Source organism: Podarcis cretensis, assembly GCF_951804945.1.
Source record: "Podarcis cretensis genome assembly, chromosome: Z".
Lineage (NCBI taxonomy): Eukaryota > Metazoa > Chordata > Lepidosauria > Squamata > Lacertidae > Podarcis > Podarcis cretensis.
In genome coordinates, this window is record NC_137184.1 from 41,298,750 (window position 1) to 41,314,221 (window position 15,472).

The 15,472-nt window shown below is 44.7% G+C and overlaps 1 protein-coding gene across 2 annotated transcripts in view; it reads left to right on the forward strand.

Moving 5' to 3' along the window:
• The window catches only part of NRK (Nik related kinase), a 122,653-nt gene that overhangs the window by 56,056 nt on the left and 51,125 nt on the right, over positions 1-15,472 (forward strand). For both annotated transcript variants that reach the window (XM_079962646.1, XM_079962647.1), the window contains exons 16-21: positions 7,527-7,652; positions 8,407-8,474; positions 9,220-9,335; positions 9,858-9,931; positions 11,619-11,743; positions 14,564-14,657. In XM_079962646.1, the coding sequence (XP_079818772.1) occupies positions 7,527-7,652; positions 8,407-8,474; positions 9,220-9,335; positions 9,858-9,931; positions 11,619-11,743; positions 14,564-14,657 (603 nt within the window). The remainder of the gene's footprint in view (positions 1-7,526; positions 7,653-8,406; positions 8,475-9,219; positions 9,336-9,857; positions 9,932-11,618; positions 11,744-14,563; positions 14,658-15,472) is intronic.

The window sequence follows — 15,472 nt, forward strand, 5'->3', positions numbered from 1 at the left end:
TGAGCTGAGAAGCGGAAGAAGGGTTGTATCTCAGTGCTGGAGCATCTGTTTGCATGCAGGAGGCCCCAGGTAGGGCTTAGAGAGACTCCATCCTGAAACCCTGGACAGCTGCTGCCAGTCAGTGTAAGCAATATTGAACTAGCTAGACCAATGCTCTGACTCCATATAAGCTTGCTAATTGCATCTCATACTGGTAAACTACCTGACTTGGGAGCATAAGTAGGTGTTGAGGTTCCACCTGACCTACTTTAGTCCATCAGAATTAAGAGGTATCTTTGCTAGCACAGCTAAACTCCTGAAAGTTCCCTCATTTTTGGCCTGAGGTGGGTGGTGGCAGACAAGTTGACCTGTTGCCTGATTATCTCCTGGGCCGCCAGTTCAAGAACCATTGTGGGCTTGTCTCCTGAAAATGGGATCTCAGCTTTTCTCAAGACACAGCCCCCCAGCGGAGCAAGCAAAGCACCCAAATGCTCATCCCGAGGAAGATCCTTTTGGGGTTCTTCCAGTGCTGTGAAGTGTTTTGAACACTTGAAGGTGCTAAAGCTTATGAACCAGTCCCTTGCATCTTTCATCCAAAGGACAGGATTATATTGTGAGGATTCTATGCAAAACGCGAGTCTGCACAAGCAGTCCACAGGAAGTTGCTATGTGGACGCACTCTTCATTATCCTGCTGTGTCATTCATTGGAAGCAATGGCAATTGTCAGCCTCCTGAACTTCCCTCCTGGCTAAGTTTTATCTGCCATCCCAATAAAGGTCCGTATAGTTAAAGCTATGGTTTTCCCAGTAGTGATGTATGGAAGTGAGAGCTGGACCATAAAGAAGGCTGATCGCCGAAGAATTGATGCTTTTGAATTATGGTGCTGGAGGAGACTCTTGAGTCTGCAAGAAGATCAAACGTATCCATTCTTAAGGAAATCAGCCCTGAGTGCTCACTGGAAGGACAGATCGTGAAGCTGAGGCTCCAATACTTTGGCCACCTCATGAGAAGAGAAGACTCCCTGGGAAAGACCCTGATGTTGGGAAAGATGGAGGGCACAAGGAGAAGGGGACGACAGAGGACAAGATGCTTGGACAGTGTTCTCGAAGCTACCAGCATGAGTCTGACCAAATTGCGGGAGGCAGTGGAAGACAGGAGTGCCTGGCGTGCTCTGGTCCATGGGGTCACGAAGAGTCGGACACGACTAAACAACAACCCCTTGAATTGCTGGAAGGGCTCCCCCATTACACTACCTGCAAGTGGAGCAGTGAAACCGACAGCAATTTTCACTCAGCCCTTGTTTCGTAACTCATCAAATTGCTGCTTGCTAGATGCTTCATGGGCTGTTCCCAGATGCCACTCAACTTGCCCATCCAGGTCACCAAGGTAGTTATTGGCAGCACGAACTTTCAAGCATGCAAGCAGCTCCTTCTGCTGATTTCAGTTGTTCCTTTGGAACGGCTTATAGTTCGGAAAATGCTTTAAGGCTTTTGCTGACTCAGGCTCTGGGAAAATGACAGGCATCTTGATAACAGGCTTGATAACGCCTACCTTCTCATACCAGGGTTAGCTGCTTTTTGAGAACAGCTTGACACTACAAACTAGTCTGGTTAAATAAATACTATCATTAGTTGCAATCATATTGGACAAAAAAAAGAGGAAAACAAGTCTTTTTAAGTACCGTATTATTAGATGCCATTCCTGCTGAAAAAGCTGTTTGCTGGAAAAAGGTAAAATATTTTCCAAGAACTGAGATAAAACAGCTGAACACCTTGCTGGATGAGGAGGCATGAGCAGAAGTTTGTAGTAACAGATCTCTCTCTCCCCCCTTCTGCCCCACTTAGCATTGCAGCAAGTGCAGGGAAGTAAAGACTCACATTTCTACCATCAGCTCTCTGCTATGTTTCTTCTGGAACACAGGTGAAGGAACGACTTCAAGGACCTACAGTACTTTCATGAGCACACATGGAATATTTTCCTGAAAAAACTCCACAAGGGAAAGGGGGGGGACACTTTGCCCTTGTGCTATTTTTCCAGGGACAGATGCCTCCCCCAGCTCTTTGCTGGAGGAAAGGCACAGAATGCTTCCGGTCCGTCTCTATTTTCTGGTAAGAATTCAATCATATACTGGCAAATTCAGGGTACCCTGTTCAAGTTGATTTGGAGCTCTTGTGCAGTAAGCCCAGTTCTCCCCACCCCAAACCAGAGGTGGGTTTTTGTGTGTGTGTTTTTGCAATAAGGAAACTGACAGGATATGCACTAGAAAGTGTGGGGCAACTTTTGCTTGACACAAGGTCACCTAGCCTCCAAACAAACAAATCAGAATTAATGCCCAGTAAATAGCTGGCATTGTCCAGCTACCCAGCAAACAAAACAGGATGAACTCACAAGGAGCAGGTAGTTTGGAAGTGGCCAGAAATACTCCCATCATTTCCCCAAGAGGGGGTAAATGTCTCAGGGAAGGGGGAGAGAATTTCAAGAGCTATACAGTCTGAACGAAAATGGGCTTTAGAAGCCCCTCTAACTTCCCAGCAGTGTTCCACTTAAAAGCAGAGCAAACTTCCCCAAAGAACTGTGGGGCTACATGCAATTTGTAGTTTTGTCTTCACTTCCCTATGGACGTCTAGCAGCCACACAACACATTTTCTCAAAAATGAATCCCTTTGGAGTCCCAGCAGAACTTACTCCAAATTAAACGTACATTGCATTGCAGACTTTGAAATCCCTAGTTACTTTGTTTGTTTGTTTGTTTCTAAATTGGTTTAGTTGTGTGATTCCTTGCAAGGTTATCTTGGGAGGATGGAGACAGACGCTGCATATTGAAACTGGAATGTCTTGAGTGTGCTTAGGACTCTAGCTTCTGCCGAATTATTCACACAGGTGTTTTCTTTTTTAAAGAAGAAGAAGAAGAAGAACACACACCCCACAGAACAGCTTTTTATTTTTTGTTAGTAGCATTAAGGTAAAGGTAAATGTACCCCTGCCCATACGGGCCAGTCTTGACAGACTCTGGGGTTGTGCGCCCATCTCACTTAAGAGGCCAGGGGCCAGCGCTGTCCGGAGACACTTCCGGGTCACGTGGCCAGCGTGACAAAGCTGCATCTGGCGAGCCAGAGCCGCACACGGAAATGCCGTTTACCTTCCCGCTGGTAAGCGGTCCCTATTTATCTACTTGCACCCGGAGGTGCTTTCGAACTGCTAGGTTGGCAGGCGCTGGGACCGAGCAGCGGGAGCGCACCCCGCCGCAGGGATTCGAACCGCCGACCTTTCAATCGGCAAGTCCTAGGCGCTGAGGCTTTAACCCACAGCGCCATCTGCGTTAGTAGCATTATCATTCATTTAAACTCTTTTTTTATTCTTGCAAAAATTGCCAGGGTATCTTTAAGAGCTACAGGGGATCGGGGGGGGGGGGTTGCATCTTCATAAAAAATATTTTATTCTTTTGCATTTGAAGGAGTGAGTTTGAAGCACAGCAGTTATCAGCGCATTGTGACCCTGAATCGGTTGTGACTCAGAGGAGGGAAATGTCTGCTAATGAATAAAGAATACCCCTTTTGAGAGCTCCGCTCCTTCTCAGCATGTGATATCTGGCAGAATAGCAGAACAAGATGGTATAGCTCTGGGCATCCCTCTCCTTATTTCTGTCAGGGCCACATCAGGATATAGGAAGTGTATGAACCAGGCTCACAGCAGCAGTGGCAAAGGGAACACAAAGGCAGCACTGGGTCTCCTGGAGCGAAGCGGAAGGGGGCCTTTAGAGATTCAGATCTTGGACTTCCCTGAGTTGTTGGGTTGTGCTGTTCCGAGGGCTGTGGTGTCTGTCAGAGACTTGGGTTTCAGCCCATCACATGAGCATAAGAAAAGCTATGCAGGATCAGGGCCGTGGCCCATCTAGTCCTGCAGCCTTTTTCTCAGCAATCTCCTGTACTGCAGTTTCCAACTGGAGGATACCATACCCTCTACCATTCCTCAGACAAAAATAGGGACATGTCTCACTCCCCGCTAACTGACCCTCCTTGACCCCCCCCCCCATTTTTGCCCCCCACAGAGCATTTCCTATCAGAATAAGGGTGAGTGCCACCAATGGGACACAGTGAACATACCCTCCACCATCCTGAGATGGATCCCAATTTTATTTTATTCTTTGGTATATTTCCAAAAAGAAAAATATACACCAATAAATAAATTTATTATTTAATTTATAATCACCGAAGAATTGATGCTTTTGAATTCTGGTGCTGGCGGAGACTCTTGAGAGTCCCATGGACTGCAAGAAGATCAAACCTATCCATTCTGAAGGAAATCAGCCCTGGGTGCTCACTGGAAGGACAGATCCTGAAGCTGAGGCTCCAATACTTTGGCCACCTCATGAGAAGAGAAGACTCCCTGGAAAAGACCCTGATGTTGGGAAAGATGGCAGGCACAAGGAGAATGGGACGACAGAGGACGAGATGGTTGGATAGTGTTGTCAAAGCTACCAACATGAGTCTGACCAAAGTGTGGGAGGCAGTGGAAGACAGGAGTGCCTGGTGTGCTCTGGTCCATGGGGTCACGAAGAGTCGGACACGACTAAACGACTAAACAACAACAACAATAAATATATTTTAGAAAGAGCTGGCACATAGTGTGGGGTTGGGCTGTGGCGATGGCAGCCTTTTCTCCTCCCCACCCCCTGCTCTCTAGCAACTGCTATGAGCTGTCCTATAAGCTCCTATATTCAAGCTAAAGTCGTTCACTTCCAGGGGTTTGAACTGGAGAAGACATTCTGGCTTTTGGTACACACACACACAAACACAGTGCCTGAAACCCAGCCCCTGTATATCAGTCCACTCAAGAGGGCTGTCCTAGCAGCACATACCATCAAAAAATGCAGCCAGACCATGGTCCTCATATTACCATTTATTTCTGGAATCCAGGAATGTTGATCGACATCTCTTGAACAGATTCTTTTTTGCTCTTGTCCTTTGAAGTATCTAAATCATGTACATGGCCCCATCACCCGATGGATGCATGGATTTCAAAGTGGTCCTGTTTCATGCTGAGCCAGAAGCCTGGCATCTCAAGCCCTGCTTGAGGGTGTGTTGTATAAAAGACTTCTATGTGGTAGGAAGACAAGACTTCTCTTGCTGTTGTTTTGCAATTGCATGCTATATTTTCCCCGCCCTACCCCTGACTGTATTTAAGTATAAAGTAGTTTTTAAACCAAGGCTGAGGAATAAGCTGTAAGTTGTAAGGCACAGGTAGTTTCAGGATGCTGTCAGTGGCTCCTGGCTGGTTGCCCAAGAAAGTATAAAGACAAGGAAAAGTTTATTACCGTCCTTTTTTATTTCAGTCTTTACAGAGAGAGGCTATAGAACCCAGCCTCTTGGATAATGTCATTGTCCTGAGTGAATCTCCACACCCCGTCCCTCCCACTTCCTTATTCATTATCATCATCTTCTATGGGTGCTCCTAAGTGTCCTCTGTCTTTGGGCTCTTTGCTCTCCTACTTTAAGGCTCACTGGGTTCAGGGAGATGGAGGGTCTGGAATGCTTTCTAATGACGACTTGTCAGCTGAGTGTTGTTCCAACTCTCCCATGATTTCCCCGCTTGTCCCCTCATCTGCCTCTGCGCTGCGACCTCCCTCAAACCCCTGTTGTAAATCTATACTCTCTTCCTCTACCTCCTCCCTGGAAGGGTCAGGATGGGGAGGTGGTCTCCACCACTCCTCCTCTGCCCAGTCCCTGACAGGTAAGGAGGTTGCTTTCTCACTGTTGGACTCTGGCAGGCAGTCTCAAGCACCATATTTTCAGTGTCACCACATCTGCTGACCTGTCCTCTGTTGTGCTTAGACCAGGGGTCACCAACCCTCTCAGACCAGAGGACACATTTTGAATTTTGAGAGAGTGTTGGTGGTGCCAGTCACAAAATGGCTGCCATAGAGTAGAGAGTGGCATAACAAAATATCAGAGAGACAGCTACCAACAACAGCCTAATGCTTACCTTGGGAAGTAAGCTACATCCCAGTATCCCTGACTGTGGAGATCACACAATATTCATTACACACAGAGAGATGTGCTATAAAATATACAAGGAAGCCAAATCACACTCGCTCACATTTCACAAAATCACTTAGAAGGTACCTCCACATTTTGCACCATAACTTTCTTCCTAGGGTGCCTGCCCAGAGACACCAGTCAAAGGTTTTCTATGCTATGACCCATGAAATCTGGCAATTTCAGTTTCTCTTTTCTCCAGCATTAAGTTCAGTTCTCCACATTTTCATATCAGTTTGTGATTAAAAAAGAAAGTCATAAAAATTCTTCCTAATCTTTGTGTTTGTGTACAATTTTGCATAATACACAATTTGGCAAGGCAACCACCTCTAACACACTGGTTTTTTCTTGTTATTTACAGTGCACATTTTTATGGACACTTCATGCATTTTTGTAGAACTGGAGAACTGGGTTGAAAAATTCAGATAGCTGTGACTTTTGAAACATGGCTGGGTTTTGTTTCTCATATTCCCCCCTACCAAGTGTGAATTAAGTGGAGTCACCTTTCATTGTGATCTGAATCTAATTTCCTCCCCCATCCCTAGTTATAAGGTGGTTTAAAGCGGCTAATAAGAGTGTTACCGGCTCCATAAAGCCTCCAGCTATGGCCCATTTCCTCAGTTTGAGCAATGTATTGCTGCCTGCAAGCTATCCAGGCCTGCTCTGAGCTTGCTTTGTCCCTAAACTATCAGAAACAACCTTGCAGTATTGCTCAGCAAAATGCTGTATTTGCCCTGTCAAGACTCCATCCTTTACCTATTAATGGTTAAGCATAAATGAGAGATTTCAGCGGTTGACGTATTGTGACAAATTGCACCTGCCCAAATCTCCCCAACTGCACCAATGTGCAAAGCAGAGAAAGCCCAATGTGGAAAGGTTTACCCTCTCAAGTCAGTCGGTGCAAAAACACTGGCAAAGGAGGCATGTTCTGGCTCTAAGAATTGAGCTGCCTCCAGAACACCAACGTGAAGCTCTTTTCTTTCAAATCTCTCCCATTATGTGAAGCTTTTTGTCTAAATCAGCCACAGTACAATCATGAACGTTGGTTTAGTAAATACCAGAGCCTTCCAACTATGAGAACACCTACTACTGCTTGAACCCTGCATTCTGGTCCCTGAGGGATTGGCACTCCCGGCTACCATTTTTATTTTCCTGAAACCCATGTTTTGGTGAGATGGTGGCCATGGTTGTTTTTAAACCCACAATGATTAAAAAAAAAAACCCACAACCAATCAGGCATTATACTGTACTGCATTTCAGGGAACCTCCAACACAACCTTCTTGACTAAGGAGGTCTTTCACTCAGATGCTTAGCTAGCAAGGGATGCTAGACTACATCCTGTTGAGTTTCTTCCAAACCCTGGTGCCTGCCCTGAAAGTAACCCCCTCAGAGATGGGGGACCTTTGGTGCTCTGGTTGATGCTGGGCCATCATTCGGTCTACACTGAGTAAAAACTATTTGGGTGCAACCCATGACAAATGAATTTGTTGTATGTTTCGTTTGTTTGAAGAGTGAAAACCTACGGGCCAGTCGAGATATGTATCACAGCAGTTCGTTGTCTGATGTGGCTGGCACCCCAGCGGGACCCAGTCAGGACGATGTCTTCTGGAGCATATGTGAAGAGCAACCTCCAAAGGTATTGGGAAATTCTTTGGATTGTCCATAGATTAATAAGAGTTTAAAAATATTAAACTTCTGTTCCCAAGTAAACCCAGTCCTTTGTCAGCTGTGGCTAACCTGTGACCTTCCAGATGTTGCTAGACTCCAACTCCCATCAGCCCCAGCTAACATGGCCAATGGTCAGAGATTATGGGAACTGAATTTTCATTTGTTGTGACTTTCCCTGGGATTGTATGGTGAAGGGTGGGCAATAAACTAAATTAATCATGTCTGTTGTCACCCAGCAACATCTTGAGGACTACTGGTTGGCCAAAACTGTTCTATATGAAGAAATAGTAGGATTCTAACGTTCATGAAGGTGATTTGCTTATTCTATGTAGTTTACTTTTTGTACACTAGCCAAGGCAAGGGACAAGCCTGTTTGTAGAATTACCATAGGCATCAGGCTTGTGACTATGAGAACAAGCAGATGGTCCTTTGGTTTAATCCAGTTGAGATCTTCTTATGGAACCTTGAATTCCTACTCATTGCCCACTAGAAGTCCCTGTGCTTTCCCCCCCTTTTCCCTTTTAAATAAAACCAAACATTGCTCACATATTTTCCATTGGGGTCTTGGGGACTAGGTTTTCTGAATATCAGTAAAATGATTGTGATGGGCTACATTTTTAATACTCTGTGCCTATACTGACTATAGGCAGGTGGCTATGCACTGTTTTATGCGTGTGTGTATATAAGAATAGTGAACAGGCATATTTTCTTTGATCCTTAAGGTTCCAGAAAGGACAACCTCAAAAATTTATACCAGAGATCATCTTGGTCACCAGAGTTACCCATCAAGGTAAGCTCCTTGGTGATTCCTCCTTAAACTTACTTTGATATATATCTGTACAAATTCATTGCGGTGTAGCAGGCAGATGCCATCTATGAGCCATTTCCCCCAGATAATCAGGGAACAGTATGGCATAACTGGCATTCTGCTTTGCTTTCTGAGGCCATCCCATCTGATCACTCCCCAGTGATCCTTTAAATAAATAAATGCATGGATAAGCCTCCTACATTGCTCCACCCTTGTGCACAGGTGCTGCTGCTGATCCAATAATGGTAGCTGCCAGTGGGAGTGGGAGAGGTAGAAAACATCAGTGTCCCTAAACCACTTGATAAAGACAGAAAGAGTTGAGAGGATTTTGATAGGGACTGGGTAGGTGGAAGAGAGAAGTGGATTCCCTCACCTCCCCCCCCCCAACTCAGATTGCAATCCAAGCCAGAAAAGAATTGAGGGGTCATGAAGCTCATCTAATATTTGAGTCAAACATTACATGTCCCAAGAGGCCTATTTCCATGTCTGGGGAGTAGGGAAGTGTCCCTAATATTGTTGCATATTTTAAACGTGAATGCCATTCCAGGAATGCTAAGTTTCCACCTGGATATTATAATAGCTACCGCCTAAGGAGATTGTGAGCATTGGTTGGGCTGTTTTTAGAAGTGGCTTTGAGACCCTGGAACAATGTGCAGTGGGAGTTCTCATCGTCTGTTGTTGCTCCCCCCCCCCACACACACACTTTTCTGGTCTTTGTTCTCTACAGCACACAGCAACCATCCCTGGGGGGACCCGCAACGAAAACCAACAACAGCTGCTGCAACTCCAGCAGCAGCAGACAAAGGGAGTCGGCATCTCATCAGAACAAGCGATCGGCTTCAGGTAATCCACAGGTCACACTTTTCTCTGTCCACACAAGCAATTATTGTGAGGCACTTCCATTCCCAGTGGGACAGGGTATGATAGCAAGGCCATTCTATTCATAATATAATTTTGCTAAGCGCCTCTGGTTTGTTGATACAGGTTTTCTTCTTTGGGATTTTTTAAATATATAGTTCTATATATAGTTTCAGCAACCTGCTATTTCTTTCTAGTATGAGGTGGTGGTGGAAATGTGCAAGGGAGGACATGATAAAGGTGTATGAAATTATGTTATGGAGAAAGAACTTTTGTGATACCAGAACCTGGGGCCACCCAATGAAAGTGACTGTTAAGGGACAAAACGAAGCACTTCTTCACACAGTTCATAGTCAAACAACAGACTCAGCTCTCACAAGACGCAGCAGTGGCCACTGAGCCAGGCCTCCCTTGCATGCCTTGAGATTGGATCCTCTTATTTACATGTTTGGTATGACTGATGAACTAATATCTCTCTCTCTGAAATTTTCTTTTTGGGACATCCAGGGTCATCCAGGCTAAACAGCCACCACCAGTCGTACACGAAACCTGGAAATGCATCTCATCAGTTTCATATTTCAGTAGGTTTCATTTTTACTGTAAGCATGTTTTTCAACTATTGCAATTCTTCTTCATCTCCTTCTGAGGATTGTGTTTGTTGCCCTTTAAAGTAAAACACACCCTTAATTGGTTGTATGGGTTTTTTGTCTTTTTAATAGATCAGTCAATGGGGCAGTGTGTGTGTGTGTGTGTGTGTGTTGTGTGTGTAAGTGTGTAACACAGATCAAAAGCAAGCAGCATACTTCATTTGTTTTTTGCCTCTCAGTTGGTGTTTTGAATATTCCAAGATTTAGATCATGAGGCTTCGACTACCATGCAGAGCAAATTAGATTTTATTTTTATTGCTGCAGTGACAAATTATCTTCAAAGAGGATTGCAGACAAGGGAACCTTTGAGCTATGTGCTTAAAATAAATATCTTGATAAGAATTAGCCACTCTCCCCTTCTAGAGGAAGCCAATCATGTGGACGTGTGGAGCTGCCTTACACCAAGTTAGCTCTGTAGTGTCTATGATTATTGGCACCAGTTTGCTAGAGTTTCCCAGACCCTCCTGGAGATGCCAAGGATTGAACCCAGGCACTTGATAATGCAAAGCATGCTCTCTGCCATTGTGCCATATTAATTTAGGGTCACCCTACACATGGAAGGGGATGCGGGTGGCGCTGTGGGTTAAACCACAGAGCCTAGGACTTGCCGATCAGAAGGTCGGTGGTTTGAATCCCCGCGACGGGGTGAGCTCCCATTGCTCAGTCCCTGCTCCTCCCAACCTAGCAGTTTGAAAGCACATCAAAGTGCAAGTAGATAAATAGGTACCGCTCCGGCGGGAAGGTAAACGGCGTTTCCGTGTGCTGCTCTGGTTCGCCAGAAGTGGCTTAGTCATGCTGACCACATGACCCGGAAGCTGTACGCCGGCTCCCTCGGCCAATAAAGCGAGATGAGCACCGCAACCCCAGAGTCGGCCACGACTGGACCTAATGGTCAGGGGTCCCTTTACCTTTACCTTACACATGGAAGCAACAGACCTATTTGTTTAAATATGGATCTTCTCCAGTCACCTATAAAGCAAGGGTTGGAGCAACTAGGTATTGATGTTTTTTGAGCAAAAAAGGTGCCAAGCTCTTCATCCATAGCTGACCTCCCTGCAGCCAAATATTATTCCCCCTGCCTTGGTGGCCTCTAGTATTGTAAGGGAACCTGTCGGGGGGGGGGAACAATGGGGGTGTGGGGAAGGCAGTGGGGTGATAAGCAGTGGGAACAGTAATGGTTTGGCTCACCTAACCTGTGCATTCATTTTGTTTAAAAACCGGGGAGGCACAAGCTATTTATACGTGATTGGCACAAGCTGAGTTTTAATAGGTCTACCACCATCGTGTGTAGCTTGAGCCACTGTGACTTTGCTCAGAATTACACCCTACTTAATCCAGTGGAGCTTTCTGTCCTGGGCTTAAAACTTCCTCCTGAGTGGATTATTCCCTGAGAAGCATCTGGTTCCACTGTGGCAGCCTTCTCCAACTTGGTGCTCATGCTGGTGGGAATTGTAGCCCAATTAAGAGGGCATCAGGTTGAGGAAGGTTGCAGTATGATTCTGGAATGATCGCCCTTATTCTAGGACAACCTGAAAGAAAAAATAAACTGGGTTTCTCATATGAGGTGAGTTCCAGTGTGGACAGAAGCAATCAATCAATCAAGTTCTTCTTCTTTTTCCAGAGTCCACCCTTTTTTGGCAAGGGGAGAGATGGTGGCAGCTTGCTTCAGAAATCATCAGAATATTCATCCTCCAGTGATGAGGTGTGCAGCAGTGACGACGATGACAACGATGGCAATCAGATACGGTTGGCTTTCCTACTCTTTCCTCTGTCCATGCATTATAAATTGAAGATTAGTTAGATTTTCCATCTCCCCCCATTGTTGTATCACAGCATAATGCAAGCATGAAGCGTAAAGAAACATCCCACAGGTGTTTATACGCGTACAGTATGTATAAAAACATAAACACAAACACACTTCCATAATCCAGCAAAAGGTCAGAGACTTCATTAAAAAATACTATTTCATATTGTGTTTCCAGCAGTACAAATGGGCAGATATTTTCTTACATCTTGTTTTACCTATGCATTTTTTTAAAATCCATTTTTAATTATAAAAATTATCAAGTTGCCTGCCTTCCCTCATTCTGATCATGTTTCTTAATTTTACCTTATGAGCAAACCCCAACACCCTTTATATTCAGCCCGGGGTTTACAACTTACAGTAAGTGCCCATGATTTTTTAAGGTTATTGGATATTGCTACTCGAGCAATATCGAGTTAGAATATGTATACTAGTTAGAGTTAGAATATGTATACTTAACTCATCCACTGGTGGGACCAGACCCTTTATATAGACAAATAATACATTTAATTTATCAACCAGAAGTTATAATTTTAATTTCATTTATTATATACCCCTGGGGGAAAAAAGATACGAACTGTCTCCATAATGGTTGGTTGGAGTTAGTCTCATATTGCACTAGGAGAATCGACAAACTTCCATAAAAATTGGGTAATTAAGGAGGGTAGTTTAGATGCACTTGTTGTAATATTTATTTATTTATTTATTTATTTATTTATTTATTTATTTATTCATACCCTGCACTCCCCGGCCAGAGCCGGCCTCAGGGCAGCTAACACCAGTAAAATAAAAACATAATGGGGGGGGGGACCAATTTAAAATACAGGTTAAAATGCAATTTAAAATGCAGCCTCATTTTAAAAGTAGCCCACAGATCAAAACCGTAAGGGTATAAGGGTCAGACTGAGTCTAAACCAAAGGCCAGGCGGAACAGCTCTGTCTTGCAGGCCCTGCAGAAAGATGTCAAGTCCCACAGGGCCCTAGTCTCTTGTGACAGAGCATTCCACCAAGTCGGGGCCAGTACTGAAAAGGCCCTGGCCCTAGTTGAGACCAATCTAACCACCTTGCGACCTGGGACCTGCAAAATGTTGTCATTTGTGGATCTTAAGGTCCTCTGCGGGGCATACCAGGGGCATATCTCTGCAGGGTATTGTAGTTCCAGTGTGCCCTATTCCAGTCTAAAGGCTTCTAGTTCTTTCAGTTTAGTGTTCCTGCAAAAACAAGGTGTTATATCATACCGGGAGGGTCCATGTGACTTTTATTCACATACCATCTGTCAACACTGACCACCAACACTCATTCCTAGCACAATTTTCACATGACTGTTGGTCTCGGTGTGCTGCATCAAAAAACTAGAAAGCCCTAGGAAGAAACAATCCATATATTTGTGCTTCCCAGTAAAAAGCCTGTTCACAACTTAAATGGTGAAAGAATGAGTGACACCGTCTGTGGCACGTGGTACACAAACACTTCCCAGCAACAAACATGGAAGGACTTATCCTTTTATGACCACGTTCATACATATTGCAGCCAGAGATTTGAGAGCATGCGTGTCAGCTCCAATTGATAACACCACCTGTGTCTTTTGCCATTTAAGTTAAATGCTAGATTCCGCTTCCCCACCATGGGATCATTTCCTGTTGGGTGCATAGGGCTAATACATGCATGGGAAACCTCCAGCCTATGGGCTGGAATAAGCTTGCTAAGAGTCCTCATTTGGCTCACGGTATTGTTTTTCCTCTGGCCAAACCCACCTGTCCCACACTTGCTCCACAAATGCAAAGGGAAGCAATTTGGAACCTTAAAGCATGTTCATGGTTCTACTTTAGCAAGCAGAGCTTGCTTATGGTGCCTTTTAAATTTGGCACTGAATGCCAGCCTCATTGGGACTGTTTCCATTCGAGACCTCCTGCAGAAGACTGTGTTTACAGTCAGTGCTGGGTTTAAATTCATGCTGAAACCAATGCCCCACTTTCAGTGGGAATCTTTGCAGCCCTAGCTTGAATTTAAGCCTACAGCTGTAAAGTTTCTTCCTTTGCATTCCCAATGTTCATGGAATAATTGAGAGGCAGCTTCGAGTACATTCCCAATTCTTCCTTCCAAAGTCTTAATCACCTGATGCCCTATGATGCCAGGTGATTGAAAAGTCAGTAGTCACATCTTTCTGGATCCAGTTTCCCACCCCTGGACCAAGAGAAACAAAAGATAATAACATTGTTCCGGTTCCTTTTGAAAGCTACTTTTGGTTGATAGGACTGTATATCTTTGGAGCAAATCCTGTTTAACTGCCATTGATCGCTGCCCAAATTGCCATGATTGTTTGAAAGCAGGCAGAGCCACTCCAGACTCCATGGGACTCAGGAAGCCCTCGATATCTGATTTCACATCTCAACCATCCAAGATCAGAGGCGATTCATATTGCATTTTTTAAGCTAGTGGTTTTATCCAACCTAAGTTAGCCATGTCTTTCAGTATGTCTACTCTGAGAAGATATTTGAATTTTTTTTATTTAAAAAAAACCCATGAATAGTGGTATACAAATATTTGTATAAATCAATAAAAAAATTAATAGTAAAATGTGAATTTTACTCTTGATGGGCTTTGTGCTGTAGGGAATGAAAGAAAGGCAAGACACTTGTTCCTATTGAGTAACTTTATTTTATTTTTGTTTAGAATGCATATGGATTTTTCCTTTTGAGTTTTCCTTTCTTTCTTGCCTTCCCTACCCCATCTCTGTTCACTAATTGGCATTTGTTAACTAGGCAACTACCCAGCAATGGAATGATGGGTTTCTCAAGGGCAAGAGTTCCAGATGAGACTGAACCGAACCCTCGGAGTTCTGTAGTGGATCAGAAGGTAATTCAACGCCCCCATTTCAAAGGGGCATCCCTCTGTGCATAGAACTAGAGAGATCAAATTCTGATTGCTAATATTGCAGCCATGCTGGTTGGCAACCATCTGTCTTTGGAGACAATGGAGGGTGAAGTCAAACTGTCAGAAGGTCATAGCGCCTGCACAGTAGCTGTAGACACTGATACAAGAGAGATATGTTTTGTTGCAGCTGGGGCAAATGAAGGCATCTGGTTGTGCTGCTGCAGATGTGCCATGGCGTTTCTTCCCCCTTCGCTCCTTGCAGTGGTCATTCCTCCGCTGGTCACTACTAGGGGTGCACAACTTTTCAGTCTCCAGGCACTGTGTTCATCCGCAAGGGATTCCCACATGGTGGGATTGATGTTGCCAGCTTTAATGTCACATTTGCAGACATCTTTGTAACGCAGAGTCAGTCTGCCAACGGACTTAGTGCCTGAAGCCAGCACCCCATAGAGCACGGCCTTGGGGATCCTGCCATTCTCTGGTAATATTGCTAATATTACCCTTTGCAAGCATCATACATGGATGGAGTGCTATAGAAACTGACCCTGGGAAAGTATTAAGGCAGAAAGATAGTGGCTGACCCAAGACAAATTGATGACTTCATTTGACCCATTCTAAAGTCCCACAGTCTCCCATGTAGTTTCTACTGACCCCTAATGTTCCAGGTGAGCTTTGCATCCCATAATAATTTGCAGTTGCTGTCCTCATTGGCTGGAAAGCAGGAACTGATACAGTCATACCTCGGGTTACAAACGCTTTGGGTTGTGTGATTTCGGGTTGTGCATTGCACCAAACCC